Source organism: Lates calcarifer, linkage group LG12 (assembly GCF_001640805.2).
Source record: "Lates calcarifer isolate ASB-BC8 linkage group LG12, TLL_Latcal_v3, whole genome shotgun sequence".
Taxonomy (NCBI): Eukaryota; Metazoa; Chordata; class Actinopteri; family Centropomidae; genus Lates; species Lates calcarifer.
Genome location: NC_066844.1, coordinates 22,361,061 through 22,378,018, shown reverse-complemented (window position 1 = coordinate 22,378,018; position 16,958 = coordinate 22,361,061). Strand labels below are relative to the sequence as shown.

The window sequence follows — 16,958 nt, the reverse complement described above, 5'->3', positions numbered from 1 at the left end:
TTCTTACATTACTGACCAAATGAAAAGGTTATTGTAGAAAAAACATACAGCCATAATGTAAACAGGAAATCATATGTAAGCGTGAAGTGAGTGAAATTGTAATGAGGCTGCATCATCTAATAAGATAAAGATCATTTTGCAGTACAGGAAGAGGAATTTATAACTGCCACTGACATCAAGCCAGCTTTGAATTTTTTTTGTGCATGCAATTAGTCCAAACAAACCACCTTGTTGAGGCTTCCAGTCTTTATTGTTCTTTGAATTCAAATATTTCTCAGTTTAAAAACAAATACTGTAGATATCGGCAATAAGATAAATATGAGGACAAGAATTTATACACCTATTTAAAATAGTGTGATTATTTACATCTCTTCATTTATCTTTGAGTTAGAATTGCTGTCATGATTTAGGGGGAAGCTGAATTGTGTTTTCAGCTAAGTATCTAGGATTACAGATATGATGTAAAGCTTTTCTAATCATAGGCATAAATGATTATATTTACGTAGCCATCTCTGGACAACATAATGACAGTAGGACCGACCAGCAAAAAAACAGGACACTTGGAGGTCCTACATGTCCACATGCTGTTATGCAACAAAGTCCAGAGTTTATGCCACAAAACAAGAGTAGATCCATTATACTATCTGTCAACTGGTTTCACTAGACCTTTGATACTGAGTATAAGTAAATGTACTCTATTTTATACTCAGTCATCACATTCAAGACACCTGTTACAACTGTGCTTAGGGTAATAGTGATAATTTTGTGTCTATGAGGACTATAGTAAGATAGAACAAAGGGATTGTTTTCTTATGCTATCACCAGAAACAATTCATATGCATTTTACTTAACAGCTGAGTAGTGTACTAAGATCACTGAAGGGAAAACAATTGGCTCAAAATGGCATTAAGGTACTGCTGTCCTGCCCCCATCTGATGACACATGTAGATTGTTCCTGACTAGGAGCAAGTTCAAGTTTCATGAATAAAGCACCACTTTTATACTAGTTTATTTTGCTTCACTCAGTGTGCTTTGAGGATATCAAATAACATTGCCATTTCAATACAGAGCTGCATTAATGTACAAGACTAATAAGGACAAGCCATTGCGGGTGAGCTAGGGGTCCAATCAGGCAGCAATCAAAATATGCTTAAAAGACACATTAAAATCATCTGAAAGTGTATGAGAGACCATTACGCTTAATGCTAAGGCCAAACCATACAATTCTGTAATGTCTAGATACACCAGAAGCAGGTAGATAATGTACTCATGGAGAATTCAAAGTGCCTCCTTTTTAGTCAGGTTGCAGGAATCAAAAGGCCGCTTTTGCATCGTGATTACAAAAAAAAGGAAAATAAAAATCATTAGCAGGGTAAGACTCCTCTCATAAGTTTAGGGTCCGAGAGACAGCAAGAGCCCCATGCTGTGCGTCAAAGAACGAAAAAAAAAGATGATCGAGAGCAAGGCCGAAAAAACAGCTTCTGCCACAAATCACGTCAAGACCCGAGATGTTACAAACCTTGAAACGAACACATTCCCTCTGCGGTTTAGATTGCAACGCCGACCCAGCAGGCCGGTAGCACAACTGCACACAGCTAGTCTGCAGCAGCAGGATCCCCCATCAGTAATCCACTCTACACAGGGAGCATAAAGTCCCAGAAATTCTTTCAACAAGCATGGCATGTATTGTTCTGTGTGCACATCACACTGTTAGAGTTTGCATTTACCTCAGCACAGCGAGATTATCAGAGATAAATCTAGGCACGATGCCAGTTATCTCGCTAATGTCTTAACAGTTGGTACATTTTTATCATAAATACCTTGAAATGCTTTGGTTAAAACAAGATGTGCATTTGGCTTTTTTTATATATATTTCTGACTGTTGTTGTGGGCAACAGAGACATTTGTTTATCTATGCATTTGAGGGCACTTCTAACAATCTGTTCATCCAGTGAGAAGATCTATATCCATTTATATTCATTCCTCTTGGCTAGTAAACTATTTTCAGACATCAGTAGGCCACCCGTGGCGGGGAGGAAGTCTCTCAGGTCACTCTTCTGACAAGGCTGTTGGCTCTAGTTGACAACATACAAGACAAAAATCAAATAAAATACGGGGGAAGGTAAGGTTAATAATGTTAAGTCTGTGGAGTCCTCTGTCACTAAAGTAGCTTTGTGTGTGTGTCCAAGTGTCTCTATTTTGCTGTATGCATTTCAGTGCGTGTCCCCCCTCCCGTCAGGGCTCCTCAGTTTGTGTCCATGTGGTCATCAGCTGCCTCGGGGGCTCCTCCCAGTGAGGCCGAAGGCTGAGGTTTGGAGGGGGCTTCCTCGTCTCTGCGCTGATAGAACAGCACGTAGGCTGCTTTAGTCTGCAAGGGGAGGACAAGGATAGGATTACACCTACACAAACAGGGACACTTGACACTGAGGAAAGAGAGCCAAGAAGGCAGAGGATTTCTATATCAAATGCCACTCATAAGAAAAAAGAAAAAAAAACACAAATGTTGCATCTTTGAGGGTGCACAACTATAGGATATGCAGATTCATCAGTCAAAACTCACCACAATCTGGTCCTCTGAGGCAGACGAGACACTACTGTCATCAAAGTAATACCACTTTCCATCCACTTTATTCTTGCCATAAGCTGTGTCTGTTAGATAGAGGGAAGACAGTGTCAACACTCATCTATTCAGGCAATTTGTTTACGCAGGAATAGATAAGAGATAAAAAAAAAACATACCAGACCAGTTCACTATGAATGGACTGACCAAATACAAAAATATCCTGACAGCAAGTCAACAATGATCAATGATGTATGAGGCACTTTGTCATATTAAAATTGAACCAATTAGGCAGTGTCCACGGAGACGCAGGTGTCATTTCGCACCCCATCTGTTGACTCATCTTATGTGCGTATTTGGGGACTAAACAAACTATAAGCACATGAACTCATGAATGCCATCTGAAAATAAAAAGGTTTAGGTTAAAATAAGTTATTAACAGCTCTTTATGGTATTATGATGTGGACTAAAACTAGCCTGTGCCTTCCGCTCCAGGAGAAAACAAAGAGTTATTTAAGCGAATAAAACAACAGAGAAGAGTAAAAAAAAATTAACAGTAACTTACAGTGACCTCCTCCCATTCCTCCATAGTGGTTTGACACGGCAATGAGGTCATATGTGTAAGGGCCGGCCTTGGGATCACACACAAACTCGGACATGTTCAGATCCCTGACAAAGAAAATACCATTAATCACACAGGAATAAAATAGTATTGCCACAACACTAGAACTGAGTGGTAAAACAGACTTGAGTGTAAACAAAAAATCTAAACAGTAGATTCCACAAAAGTCACACTTAATTGAAGCACACAGGATACAGGCCTATGTTTAAGCCACCCTTAGTAAGCATGAGTCAGCAAGACTTCAGTAACGTTCTCTGCTTCCTTGTTTCTAGTGGATCAAGTTCCTCAACTGAGGTCAATATGTGCTGCACACACAGTGCCAAGACTGAGACATGTAGCCGTTAGGCCACAAAATCCTGAGGCAACTTCTCCATTTTAGACCATAAAGGAAGATTTTATTGGGCCAAATGAGAAAAGGTTAATGACTCATACGGAGTCGAAAGGCTACTTTTGAAACCTGCATCTGTTACACAACAACCAGATAAGGACGGCAAAAACACAGGTGTAATTGTTCTTTGGAGTATGATGTCAGTTCTCTGAGTCAAGAGTCCATTTCCAATAAACATTTCCTCCTTCAGACCTCCAATCAGTTTGTTCTGTAAGTTTAGGACTAGAGCTCCCTCTAGTGTAAAAATCCTACTGATAGCAGTAGGAGAGGAATCTCTACACCCTTTGTTCCTTTGGCACAATCTTCACATGACAAACATTACACTTAAAACGGAGTGGAATAATGTGCATCAAGTATAATTACAAATATACATTTATATATTTTCCATTATAGTTGCAGTAAAAGTTCTTTTCTGCATTCTCTGTTTGACTTCACTCTAGCTGTAACATGCTTACAGTAAGGTATAATATCAAAAGTTATATATTGAGAAACCTGTGCATGAATACTTGTTTTTGAAGCTGGTCTTTGAATGGAAAGAGTCTGGAGTCAATGCCAGTGTTTTTGATCCCTTATAAGGTAAATCAGAAGTCCTGTCTGCATACCTGATGGGGAAGTCCACAACTGTGTCCAGCTTGTCCCTCCAACACCGGTTATAGGAGAAACGTTTCAGGTGAACAACCAGAATGCGAGGCAGCGACCACAAGTCAAACTTTTTTGTGGCCTGTTGGTGTTTCTTACATGTAGGACAATACCTGCAGAAGAAAGATTGGATTTATATGACAATGATGGTTAAAAAAAAAAAAAAAAAGGGGGGGGGGGGGTATTTCATGCTGAATTAGGCTATAGTGAAGAGCCCTTACCATGGATCGTGTTCTCCAAGTGTCTCCATTGTTGTGAAGAGCTCAATGCATTCCCTCAGAGCCACAGTGGCTTTCTTCTTTTGGGGCTGCAGCATGCTCTCATGCTTCTCATAGGCCTAAACAAAATATTTACACAAATATTTTTTTAAAACTGTTCACATATTCTGTCACAGGACTGCTTGATAAACATTAACATTAACATTAACCTCTGCTTCCTGTTCATCGTAACACAGTTTCTTTGACTCTGTGTCCCAGTCGATCGCCACTGTGGAATGTGCTGCAGAGAGAGAAGAGGTGGGGAGAGCTGTGTCAGCGCAAAGTAGCTTTGAAAAATAAAACCATGAATGCAATTTAAGTTTAAAAGATTAACACTGACGATTAAGTTTGAGGACATTTCCATCACAAGGCAGTGGGCTGATGTTGGCTGTCCCATAAGAGTTAACAATGCTGAAAGTGAAGAGCTTGGCTGGTGAAGAGCACTGCTTGGCTCCGTCTCCTTTAGACCCATTTTCCAAGTCAGAGGTCTCCTCTTCCTCCTCTTCAGACTGGCCATTCTCTGGCTCTGGGCTCACCTGGTGGTCCATGGCTTCCTCTTCACCTGAAACAACAACCATCAGTGAAAAACAATATTCTGACGGATAACGGCTCTCTGATCAATGTTTCTTTAGATAATGTTAGCTGCTTACCATCATATAGCCCATTACTTTCATTGCAGGTCCCTGAGTGGTTGCTGCCGTTACTAGAGCTGGCACTACAGGAGGCTCCGTCCGACAGGGGACTGCCACAGCCGCCCAGGCCAGCGTTGAGACTAGACGATGTGGAACATTCAGGAGCCTGGCTGCAGCTGGCAAAGGTGGCTGAGGCTGAGGCCCTGCTTTCAGTGCTGGGGCTCGGGGCGTGTTTTACATAGCGCCTACAGGGGGGACCAGCAGAGATTTATTACCACACAGCAGCCTAAACCAAATATTTTCATTTCAATTACATTTTTGCGGATTATGTTTTCTGCAGTCACCTCACCACACTGACCTGAACATTGCTATATAATGCTGTTACAACATTCATTTAAATCTGCTTCTGCATTTTTATTTCCTGCCATTTCTTCACACTGGCTCTATACACACTGTCACCACACTGTGATGTGGTTTCACTATCTGTTCTCCACACACTAGCTTCTTACCCGATCCTCTCCAGGATCTTGTCATATAGAACGTCTGCTATGAGGTTGTGTCTGGGCACGGTGATGAGTAAAGGCTGGCCAAACAGCATGGTGCTTGTGGAACTCCCAGCATGCTTGGAGTGGCGCTCCCTGAAATACACAGGCAGGTTCATCCTCTCACTGTCCTCCTCCTGTACCTCATACCTGCAAAGAGCATTACCACATACATTACACACACGCATATTATACCACAACCAACTCCAGACATTTCAACTTTTGGTCAACGAGACTTACACAAAGATGTCATCTTTTTCCATTATTTGGTTGAGGCCATCATCCCGTCTATAAATTTTATGGAACCTGTGATTGTAAACATCTGCCACCACCATCTAGAAAGACAAGTGAATTTGCAAAGTTACTTAACTATTTTTCATATGAACCATATGAAAATGTGAAGCTGGAAGTGTAAAGATCATTTGACTTCATTCTACTGGTGTAAAATTACTAACATTTTCAGGAGGGATTCCACAGAGTTTGGACAGGGCGCTGCACAGGTCTGTCACTGTACCCAGTTTGGGGACCACCACTCGATACTGCCAGACAAAAAGTATTATGATCACAGCAGCAAACTGCTCCATTAAACATTTTAGCTTTTAGTATCCAAGAATAGTAAGTACAGAAACAACTCCGTTTGTAAGCTGGTATTAATTAGTATGAATTTAACTGCAACTGTTAAGGTCTAAAACAAAAACCTTGGAGCAACTCACCTGTGTGGGTCTTGACTGAGGGTCGGATCGCACCAGGAAAACCTCCATGGTACGGTCCTTCTTCATGGGCAGGGGCAGTGTGAGGTAGCAGAATGGGTCAAAGGTGACAGACACCTTGGAGCACTCTGGGCACACCAAAGTGGATTTGAAGAGGCCGTGGAAAATATCAACTATGATAGAGTCATTGCGCAAGCGGTGGTTTGTCCAGGCTTCCTTGGCAACAATCTGTAATTGCACAGCCAATGGAGACACACTTGTATGTGATTTTAAAAAATCTATAAAAAAATGTTGCTGTTATGTTACTATCAACAGTGTAGATCAAAGCACACAATGTGAAGCTTGAAAAGAAATCTCTACGCCATGTTTAGCTGTCAGAGACTCAGTCAATCTCTTTTGATTTCGATTTCATAAATCAAAACACAACAAAGACAGTACTGTGAACATCGATATTTTCCAGCATCAGACTCAGCCTTTGAATAGAGTTTTCAGTTACCTTTCTGAGACACAGAATTCTCCTCAAAAAGTACACAACAAAAAGTCCATGGTTTGAAAACCAGAATCGCAAGATTTTTAAGTATGTGCCATACCTCATCGGGACGGCCCTCTGCATCCCTCAGGGCCAGGTAAGGCTTCTTCTTGACACGGTTCAGATCTTCATGGAGCCCGTCAAGCAGGAAGGCCAACAGCTCCTGTGAGTCCTGCTGCTGATAGCCTGAAAATTGGGGGGCAAAGCGTCCAACCTGGGTCTGGAAATAAAAAGGTTGATTTTATTAACTTTGTCTGTAGCTTCAAGATAATGACTGAATCATTTTCTATCCGTATATGTCCACTTAAGATAAGCTGATTTGACACGACTCACTTTGAAGGTGCGTGGGGCCACGTAGCTGCTACGGCTCAGCCACATTTGCTTTACTAGATCTGCATAGGCCTCAGCGATCTCACCCCTCATTCCTAGGGGATTCTCTCGGTTAATCTCTGCCTCATACTGGTCATTGAGGAAGTATTCTGTGAGTGGTGATGCATTGCTCAGGCACTGGAGGAAGCGGAGAGAAAATGTAGATTACATGAACATAATACCCACACCCATATGATACTGTCACTCTCTGAATAGATGTTATCACTGTAGCATTGTGTTTTACCTGGAGGGCAGAGTTCATGAAGCATGTATTGCCCAAATTACTGAGACCACACAGGCCAGGCTGTGACTGTGACTCTCTGTAGTTGTAGGAGGAGCTGTACAAATTGTAGCCCCCCAATCTGTTGGAAGAGCAGATCTGTTACTGTTGAGCTCTTGCAGCCACTAATGTGATGACATTCATACATTTAAACATGGAAGCCAAATGTGGTACATGTATATAGTACAAGATTAACTTTAATAAAATGTCACTTGGATAGAACATGTTTACCAGTCATCATGTCAACCGCTGACATCACCTATCACCACTGCACTTGCGCTCATCCTAAAAACTGGCACTCAGTGATGCAAATCCTGAACTACTATATGCCCATGACAAATTAAACAAGAGGTTTGCTTTTTGCCTGACTGAATGAGGTAAGAGACATTATAAGGACTTTGATGAGGTTTCTGTAACATACGCAAATTTAGTTAAATTTGTCATCTTTTATTTTCCATTTAAATCAAACTGTGTCTATAGTACTCACACACACTCATACATGGGTATTCAGCAGAAAACTAATTATGATACTTTTCTACTTAAGACTGCAGGAAAAAGTGGGTGATAAATATGCCAAAAGTGCCAAACCACCTCTTGAGGTGGTTAGGGCAATCAAAAGAACATCAAAGCCTTTTGAAGTGCAGCCATTGCACAAAGTCAGCAGTGAATTCATGAGGTCATTTCTGCAGCTACATCTTGTTTCCCATTAGAATTTGCAATAAATCCTACCCTACTTTTATGAACTCCATTATATTTTTTTCATTTACATCCATGAACATGGGTGAACAAAGTATTATAAACATTTTTCAATATGACTTTTACTGTCTACAGAATCAAAAAGTGAAAGAAAAAACTATGGTAGTGGATGTAACTACATGCACCAAACTTGTTACTCAGAATATATCCTTTTCTGATTAAACTGCAAATTTACACAAAACAACTGCTCAGTAATCCTATTTAAGCTCTGGGTAGCAGTGGACTTCATAAGGAGCAAATGCAAGCACCTTAAGGACATAATGCTTTTTCCAGTAAGTGCTGTAATGGACCCATGCTGCCACAGCACAGTAACACTGTGTTCTTTCATTACATGTTCCTCGCCATGCAATATGATTAAAACCATGCTGATAAGGGACCCAGATGTATGTATTTTTCGGACACCAGCCTGCTTTCAAAAGGCTGTTCACATGCACTGGTTTTCTGAGTGACACACAATGTGCATTTGAAAGCAAACAAAACACACGCAAGGCAAAGCAAATGTACTACAATGATATAATATAGAGTTAATATAAGATAAGAACTAATGATATTATGGACAGAAGAAAAGAACATATTCTTAATTCTCCAGTGTGTAAGAGAAAGGAGACTCTCTGTTCTTTCAACAAAGAATGTTATGATGAAGGTCTATAGGGACTAAGCCAGGCTGATGTGCTACTTCAAAGACTGATGCACTGATTCAAGAAATGTCTTAAATGCAAGAGTAGTGTGTGAGAATCTCCCTTTAAACTCCACTACAACACAGCTGCATGACAAATATTGGATACTGTTTTTTTTCTGATAGATTACGAGAGTCTTATGAGCCTTTGGAAATGTAACAGCTAACAGCTATAGGAACTGGGGTAGTAACTGGTGAACACGTAAAGTCAGTGTGATCATGGCTGAAAAGGAAAAGCAGAGAATACAATCCCTGTGCCACATAAACCACACAGTAAATGTCCATGAGAGTTAAACGACAGTATTCTGCATATGAGGATGACAATGAATTGTAGGGGTAAGGAGGTCAGAGAAAAGAACTCTTGCCTGTTGCCAGATGAGGTGCTGTTGTTGAGTGTGTATCCAGGGCTACAGCTGCTGTCTCCGTTGGTTACTGTTGAGGAGATGCTGGCTGATGAGTTAGAGGAGAGTTTTGGGGAGGTAGTGAAATTCCTGGATGGGGTTGTACTGGATCTGGTGAGCAAAAGAAAAAGCATGTTTCAGAAAAGCACATTTCTACAAACTACCTCAAATTTTCAGTGTTGGATGTGTATTTAGCCAGATGGTGCAATACCTCTGTTCTAGGAACATACAGTATCTCCTTTTACTGAATGAAAAAAAAACAATGACAAAATATTTGCTTACTTGGGATGGGAGGCTTGTCTGGGCCATGTGCCATCCTCATTCTTGCGCTCAATCACAAGCACCTGTGGGAAAACAAGCTGAATGAGAGCCAAGCTGGCACAACTGACCTTCATATGCTATCGTGTCCCAGGCTTGAGTTTAATACTATAGTGCCAAATGCTACCAACCAAGCTGCAGGCAGGTTCATCAAATGCACTTTGATGTGTAATAAATCTATTTTGGACTTTTTATATTCTAAGGAACTGTACTGACTTCTAATTTACTTTTGTCAGGACAGATGTGGAGTACAGTATCTGCTGTGGTGAGAATATCATGTACACCTGTCTAAAGCAAGTCAATACAACAGCCTTCCAATACATATTAGATTTGTGTTATGTGCGAAGATGGCTTTCTCTCTTACCTACACCCAGCCCAGCTCAAAAATTAATGTAAAGAGGACATAAAATATTAATAATACTTTATATTACCCTTGCAATACGGCACCATCGTGTACCATACAGTTGACCTCTCTGGCACAGTCTCAACAAGAAAGGTGCATCATAACCATAACACACTATCTCTCTCTCTCTCTCTCTCTCTCTCTCTCTCTCTATGTGTGTGTGTGTATATATATATATGTGTATGTGTGTGTGTGTGTGTGTGTGTGTGTGTTATATTAGCCCTGGGCTAATGTATTGTATTGCATTAGACGCCTGTTGTTTTGTACAGTGTCTGGCAAATGAATTATGTATGCACAGTGAGCACTAGTATGTTACTGGGCTGTGGTGTTCTTTCAAAGAAATGAGGAAGAAAGTCTATCAGCAATCTGAAGGTTATTTGAATAACAAAGCTCTACTCCACCTGCCCCTGGAAGAGCCCAGCATCCTGTACAGTGCTGTCTGGTTTGTTCAGCTGCTCATAGGTGTTGCTCATGTATTTGTTCCAGAGCCGTGTCTCCTTCTCTGATGGGATATTGAACAGCGTCCTCATCTCTTTCTCAATAGTATCTGGGAAGAGGGGATTGGGAAGAGGGGATTTGGAAGACTTCCTTATTATCTTTCCTACTTATTTTTGACACCAAATGCATTTAATGAACAACAGTATGTTGAAAGTTCCAGTGTGCAGAAAACATCTATTATTTTCAAAGCAAAGCTGACTTCATTGGCCTCTCGTGTAGACCCTCACCTATGGTATCAGCTTTACTGAAATGACGTGTGACCACGTTGTCCATGTTGTCATTCTCGCACAAATTCAGCTCCAGCAGATAGACCTCCACTTTACAGTGCTTGACAAACATGCCATGTTCAACCACCTAGAGAAGAGAGAAAATATTTAGTAACCCCATACATGAGTGAATGGTTGAAAAGAAAAATACTGCCATCTGCATTACCTTCCTGACGATGGGTCTCTGGCCCTCAAGGCAGCCATACCAGCTGACAAGCTTATTCCATGCCTCAGTGGGTACAAGGACATAGTCCAGCTCATCTATAAGGTGCTCTTTCAGGGCCTGAGTCTCCTGGTCTTTATGGAAAGAATAAACAATATTTTAATCTCCATGTGGGATTGGTGTTACTTTCAAAAGTAACCAAAATTAACACCCAATATTCTTATGAAATTATGATTACCTGAGAACAGCCCGGAGCTATCAATTGGTCCTGGATAGAGGCTACGTTCTCCAACATTGTACATGTCCCAGCTGTCAAACCCTACATACTTCTTCCACTGTTTGAACCACCGGCTGTCTATTAGATACCTAAAACAAATTGGTTGGAAACAGTGAATGTCTTCAACGTCTGAGAGAAGTAAAAGGTGATAAAAATGCATGAGGTTTGAGAGAGACTGCATTGAGGCTGATGCCAACCAAGGACATTATACAACACCAAACTACCTTGGCATTTACAGATATAGTAGCAGCAAGCTAGTTTGACTTTAATCTCATCACAAGCAAGAATCTTCTTTAGTTAATAGGCTTGTATGTTGGGTCACGGAACTCTGTTTTATGAGACCACTCTCAGGGTTAAAGCAACAGTCAAATGGGAGATGTCTCAAGTCAAACTAAAGTATTTGATCTTTGCCCTTTAACCTGCAGTTTACTTCCCCAACCTGTGCAGATGTTAGTGTGCTTGTGGAAAACCATACATTTCGTCCTGAATGCCATGGGATGGTGGTTCATTTTCAAATACAGTACAATGAAACACTATCTATAAACAGTACCTGACTAATTCAAACTATTCACATGTAGCTGAGTACTGTTGACAGAATAATATGATTTTCCTTGATGCTCATTTCTTTCAACAAAGACGGCAAACTAAATACAAACTGCTAATCAGACATTTCTCTGTTGAAATGAAATATATTTGCTGAGGTGCGGTTTCCTAAATACATCTGGCTGCATTATGCCCAGGCCTAGATGGTTTCTGATCTGAAACTGTGTTAACTAACACACGTTAATCAACTTCAACTGGCATGTCACCACAAGCAGGTAACGTCATCACATGGTATTTCTGTAATCAGGCCCAGTTCCTGATCACTAATCTAGCAATAAACCGGTCCGACCGGCAGGAGAATCCACCACCTGAAACCAGGGCCTATTCTACCAGTCGACTAGCCTCCACATCAGCCAACGTCAGCTAAGTTGTCCCAAAACAAGCATTAACGTTAAAAAAATTGTATACGAGCTACTTAGTTAGCCATGTAAGTTTGGATGCTTATGGCCAACATTAATAGCTGTTCATACAAACACCGCTCTTAGCAGAGAAATGATAAAGCCGGACTGAAACTAGTAAAGTTAGCAACTAGCATGCTAACTTGTTAAACATTAGCCGGCCAAAATAACAGTAACACAGCAGCTTTCGTTTTCAGACTTGCAATCACTGGTGTCGTTAGCTCGCTAGCTTTAGCGTGTTAGCATTTCCTGTTTCTCACTAGCTAACGTTAGCTAGCCAACGCTAACTGAAAGACCCTGGAAACGTTGGCCATTGCAGAGTCTTACCATTCGTCGCCCTTTCTTAGAGTAGTTTTCAAAAGTGACCCAATAGTCTGTTTCTGACTTTCGGTTGAAGGGGTTGGCATTTGTGCGGCTACCGGCTCCGAGTCGGAGTCCGCCGCGCCACCCGACTCGGGTCCGCCTCCCTCGGCCATCATGCAGCGAGTGTGCCGGTATCGGGAACGCGCGGATGGAAGAGAGACACACTTGAGCGAGCTTCAGAGCAGCGCTGCTCACGGGAAACGTTCTTCCTCTACGGTCGGTACACAGTCAACCGTTGCTGCTGATGCACTCCTCTGTGACAGTTCTGTCATCACCTCCGCCAAAACCAGCCAGTCACAGGAAATCCAGGTGCTTATTGCAAAGCAGACTTGACCAGTATTGTACAAAAAGTGCCTCTGCAAAAACATCACTGTATTGTTGTGAAGCCAGATCATCCTTTAGGGCATCGACAAACCGAATCACTGACAACATCTTTGCAAAATGATAATCATGAGGGCTGACTGAAATATTAGTCTAATTATTCGTCTGCATGTTGTTAGTATATATTTAGGTGTTGGGGTGCATGGTAACAAATAAAACTGGGTATTTAGTCAAAACAGGCTTTATACTGTACAAAACACAGGGGAGTTACATTACAAAATAAACCATCTACATACTTTAAAAACAATAATTCAATCATAAAAAACATATTTTCAGCCAACAACTAATCAGCTCTGGGTCTAGTTCCAATTTTAGGGCAGCTGACACAGAACAGCTCTATGATCTAACAAAGGAGTTTTTCCAATATTGTTAAAGTTGAATTAAACATCATTCAGACCTGTAAAATTGTATTGTATCCTACTGTTTAAACATGATCATACACATAAAAATGGAGACAGCTAATCTAGCTGTGCGTGACATAAGAAAAAAGAAGCACTAGGTAGTTCACATTCTATTACCTAATGGCATTATGATGGCATACAGGTGAAAGCTAATAATAATGCATTTCAATAATTGAAAATCAACTTAACTTCTCCCAAACATTTTGATGTCTCGACGGTGAAAAAAGCAATGTATTCCAGTATGCATTAAACAATAACAGAACCAGTGTATTTTAAGTCATTTCAGGTATTTTATAGACAGGAATGAAAAGGTAATACATGTGAAAAGACAAGGACCACAAATCAGTGAATGTAAACATTGCATAACATGAAGGAATTTGTCCCATCTCTGTGCCTTTAACCAAAAACAAATCCCTGCAATGATCAAAATTCAAATTAAAGGCTCCAAGTAGAAGTGACCAGGCCATCAGAAGATACCACTTGGTAGCTCCTTGCTAAACATGCCATCAAAGTCCAGCTCCCTGCTCATCAGATCCTCCTCTACACTCTCCAGCGCCCACTGATGGTCGGTCAGTTCCAGTGCCTCCCATTCAGCCTGAAATCAAGGACAAATGTCACATGAACAGCTGAGTAAAGCAGACCCTCATTAACTAATTATGCTGACACTACTGTGTATACCTTGAAAGCTTTATTTGTATCTGCAGGCATGGCCATGGCGGCACCACTCATCTGCTCCTGCATAATCCTCGACTGATCTGCACCTGTGGAAAATGCAACGCATGACAAAAACTATCAGTATATGGGAATGAAAAATAATTACCTGAATGCGAAGGTATTTCTCCATAAATAAGGACACATATTTCACCAAAATCAAGGCTTAATTGGTGTGTAAATGTCACTGGCTAGAACTCATTTCTAGCTAAAACCTGGAACGTAACAACTCTTAGACTGTGTTTATTTAAATCAGATATCGTTTTCATGTTCACATTACTGCATACAGCATAATGATTATGAAAATGACTATATTAATATAAAAAGGTTAACCTAAATTGGTGTGGAATGAATCAGATAACTACTTGTAGTATGACAGGGTTGCTATTACTGCTAAACCATCTGAGAATCAGCAAAAGTGGATAAAACATTCACATTATCATCAAACTTTACAATCTGACACAACAAAACACTTAAAATGAAATAAAGTTACCATTGTCTTGGCCCAGAATTAATGAGTACATGCTTCGTAGTCCAAACACATTCAGGAAATACCATGATGCCGAGCTCACCCTAGATGGTAAATGTACACAAAAACAAACACAACAAATGACAGGGTTTCACACTAATATTCTGAGATTAATGCATAACACCTAATGCAGTAGATCAACACAGATCTTGTTTTATCAGTTTACCAAGAGGCATCCAGTGAGAGCAGCTCTATTCCTTGCTGCAGCATGGGCTTGAAGCGCAGAGTGAGAGGGAAGGGAACTTTAGCTGTGTGAAAAGAGAGTACAGAAAGAACTCAGTGTAGGATTTCCACAAGAGCTTTAGCTTATTTGGTAGTAACACAAGGTCAAAAGTTGCATGCCACAGTTTTTGGGCAATAAGCTGCAAGATCTGCAAGGGAATGAGATCATTACTTGTTACAAATCCTGAAAAGGTCCAGTTGATCCAGCCTCCAATGAGGATCATGGGAAGAACGTTGGTGACATTGCCTTTCATCATGTCTGTCAGCATGCTGGGATCTGTGGAAAGATGTCACATTAAGTTGAAATGTGTCACATTAACAGTATTTTTTAATATATTTATGGACACTTTCGTTTACACTAGCAAGGCCAACTGATGTAGTAATAGTAAGACATCTTCTCTTAGCTAATTACGGTGTGACAACATAAGAATGCCAGCAATGACAACAAGATGCAGGAGAAGAAAAGAAGAAAAGACTCCTACTCCTGAAATTCTGTTATCCTCTTCTGTTTCAAGATAGCCAAATAATAGTATTTTAGCCATGTGAGAGCCATGAGAAGATACTTCACTTGGATTATTAACATTATATGTAATTGTTTTAATACTACACATATTTGAATTCAACACAACCTTCTTTATGACACATTACTGTGATTACAGTACTGAAGATTGCATCATGTACTTTACTTTGAAGGATTACCTGTCATTGGAGAGGGTGGAACAACCTTTCTTTTGGTCTTCTTGAAAAATCCATCCTCTTGATTGTTGAAGTAGAATTTCCTCATCAAAAAGGACTAAAAGAAAGAGAGTTCTTCAGTAACATTTCTCATTTGATAGAGGATAATATGTATGAAGTAATATAAATTGATTTTTAAAAATCCCTACCTGTTTGGGAATGTATTTTCCGTTTTCTCTGAGGATTCTGCTCCGGATAAGAACCTGACTAAATTGGGGGAAAACACATTCATATGAATTACCTGTCTTTTTTTTTTTTTTAAACACGATCCACCTCACAATTAAAAATCGCATACCTGTCAGAAACCTGCTCTAACGTCAACTTCTTGTCACTCTGAAGAAGAATGGAGACATAATGCCGTATCACCCCAACAAGAAAGGTGATGAAGACAATGGGCAACACCACCCAGAGTCGAATATTGGAGTCCAGCAGAAGCTCCGGTTCCGCCATTCAGCCTGATAGTAAAACTGAGGAAGCAAAGACACAGAGTAAGAGGCGTACTCTCAACAGGCAAGCAGGCAAGTTCAACGCAGCTTTTGTTCGCCCCAAATATTGAGGTAACGTATCAGCTAATGGGTTAAATAACCAAGAAGCTGAATGTCAAGCTACGACTAAGCGACTAAGCCTCTGGAACTACACAGGGATGGGCTGGCAGTGCATTTAGCTAGCTAGCCAGCGTCATTAGGTAACATCTATCATAGGTATGAAGCTAAGGAACTAACCCAAGTTCCGCTTTACAAGGTGGAAACAATCTGTTATTTAATAAAACAGAAACAAGTGTGTGTGAAACTATCACATATTAACATAACTGAGGGCTGCGCTGGTTCGCCAATGTTAACGTTAGCCAGCTGGCTACCTTCTTCCTGATGCCCGGGTCACAGTTGGTGGGAGCTGGTGAGTCGTCTTAGCGCAGTGGCACCACTTGCAGCGTTTTTTCCAGCTGCGAGAGACGCGAATCATGCGCAGTGTGAGGTAGGTGAAGGATTTAAACAAATTTTAACAATTCGTATCCACTGCCGCGGCCATTGCGCTGTAGTGTTGACTCCGAGGATGATAGCAGATTTCTGCTTCTGCAGCTCATCCGCATCTCTGTCACTGGAACTGCAGCGCCGACACGCGGTGATGGAGGAAACGTCTGCCCGAGCAAGCAAGTGTCCCTCAGCCAGCATTTGCTCCACTGTGGTCCGCTGTGTTCCATGACAGCAAAGAGGTCATATCTGTATTTCCCAAAATATATAGTCAGGATAAAAGAAACTCCTCCTCTGTTAACCTTTTGAGTAAATGTATTTGCAACTAGTGGGCTAATACTATGATAATATTAGCTGCAGG

General features: G+C 40.9%; 2 protein-coding genes across 2 annotated transcripts; both read right to left on the bottom strand.

Moving 5' to 3' along the window:
• Nucleotides 1-228: 228 nt before the first annotated feature.
• usp4 (ubiquitin specific peptidase 4 (proto-oncogene)) lies at nt 229-12,901 on the bottom strand. The gene is made up of 22 exons (XM_018686499.2): nt 12,615-12,901; nt 11,248-11,375; nt 11,013-11,143; nt 10,808-10,934; nt 10,484-10,629; nt 9,644-9,705; nt 9,326-9,472; nt 7,493-7,610; nt 7,213-7,386; nt 6,941-7,099; nt 6,354-6,578; nt 6,096-6,179; nt 5,881-5,975; nt 5,608-5,790; nt 5,117-5,343; nt 4,807-5,028; nt 4,637-4,707; nt 4,431-4,546; nt 4,173-4,322; nt 3,126-3,229; nt 2,561-2,649; nt 229-2,368 (listed from the first exon to the last, which is right to left on the bottom strand). Exons 1-22 carry the CDS (start codon nt 12,764-12,766, stop codon nt 2,246-2,248), a joined length of 3,033 nt encoding a protein of 1,010 aa, XP_018542015.1. The 5' UTR covers nt 12,767-12,901; the 3' UTR covers nt 229-2,245.
• A 295-nt stretch (nt 12,902-13,196) lies between these two features.
• Nucleotides 13,197-16,735, bottom strand: emc3 (ER membrane protein complex subunit 3). The gene is made up of 9 exons (XM_018686503.2): nt 16,486-16,735; nt 15,925-16,096; nt 15,779-15,836; nt 15,594-15,687; nt 15,067-15,171; nt 14,839-14,920; nt 14,637-14,716; nt 14,111-14,193; nt 13,197-14,027 (listed from the first exon to the last, which is right to left on the bottom strand). The coding sequence occupies exons 2-9, from the start codon at nt 16,077-16,079 to the stop codon at nt 13,899-13,901; spliced, it is 786 nt and encodes a 261-aa protein (XP_018542019.1). The 5' UTR covers nt 16,080-16,096; nt 16,486-16,735; the 3' UTR covers nt 13,197-13,898.
• Between the last annotated feature and the right edge of the window lie 223 nt (nt 16,736-16,958).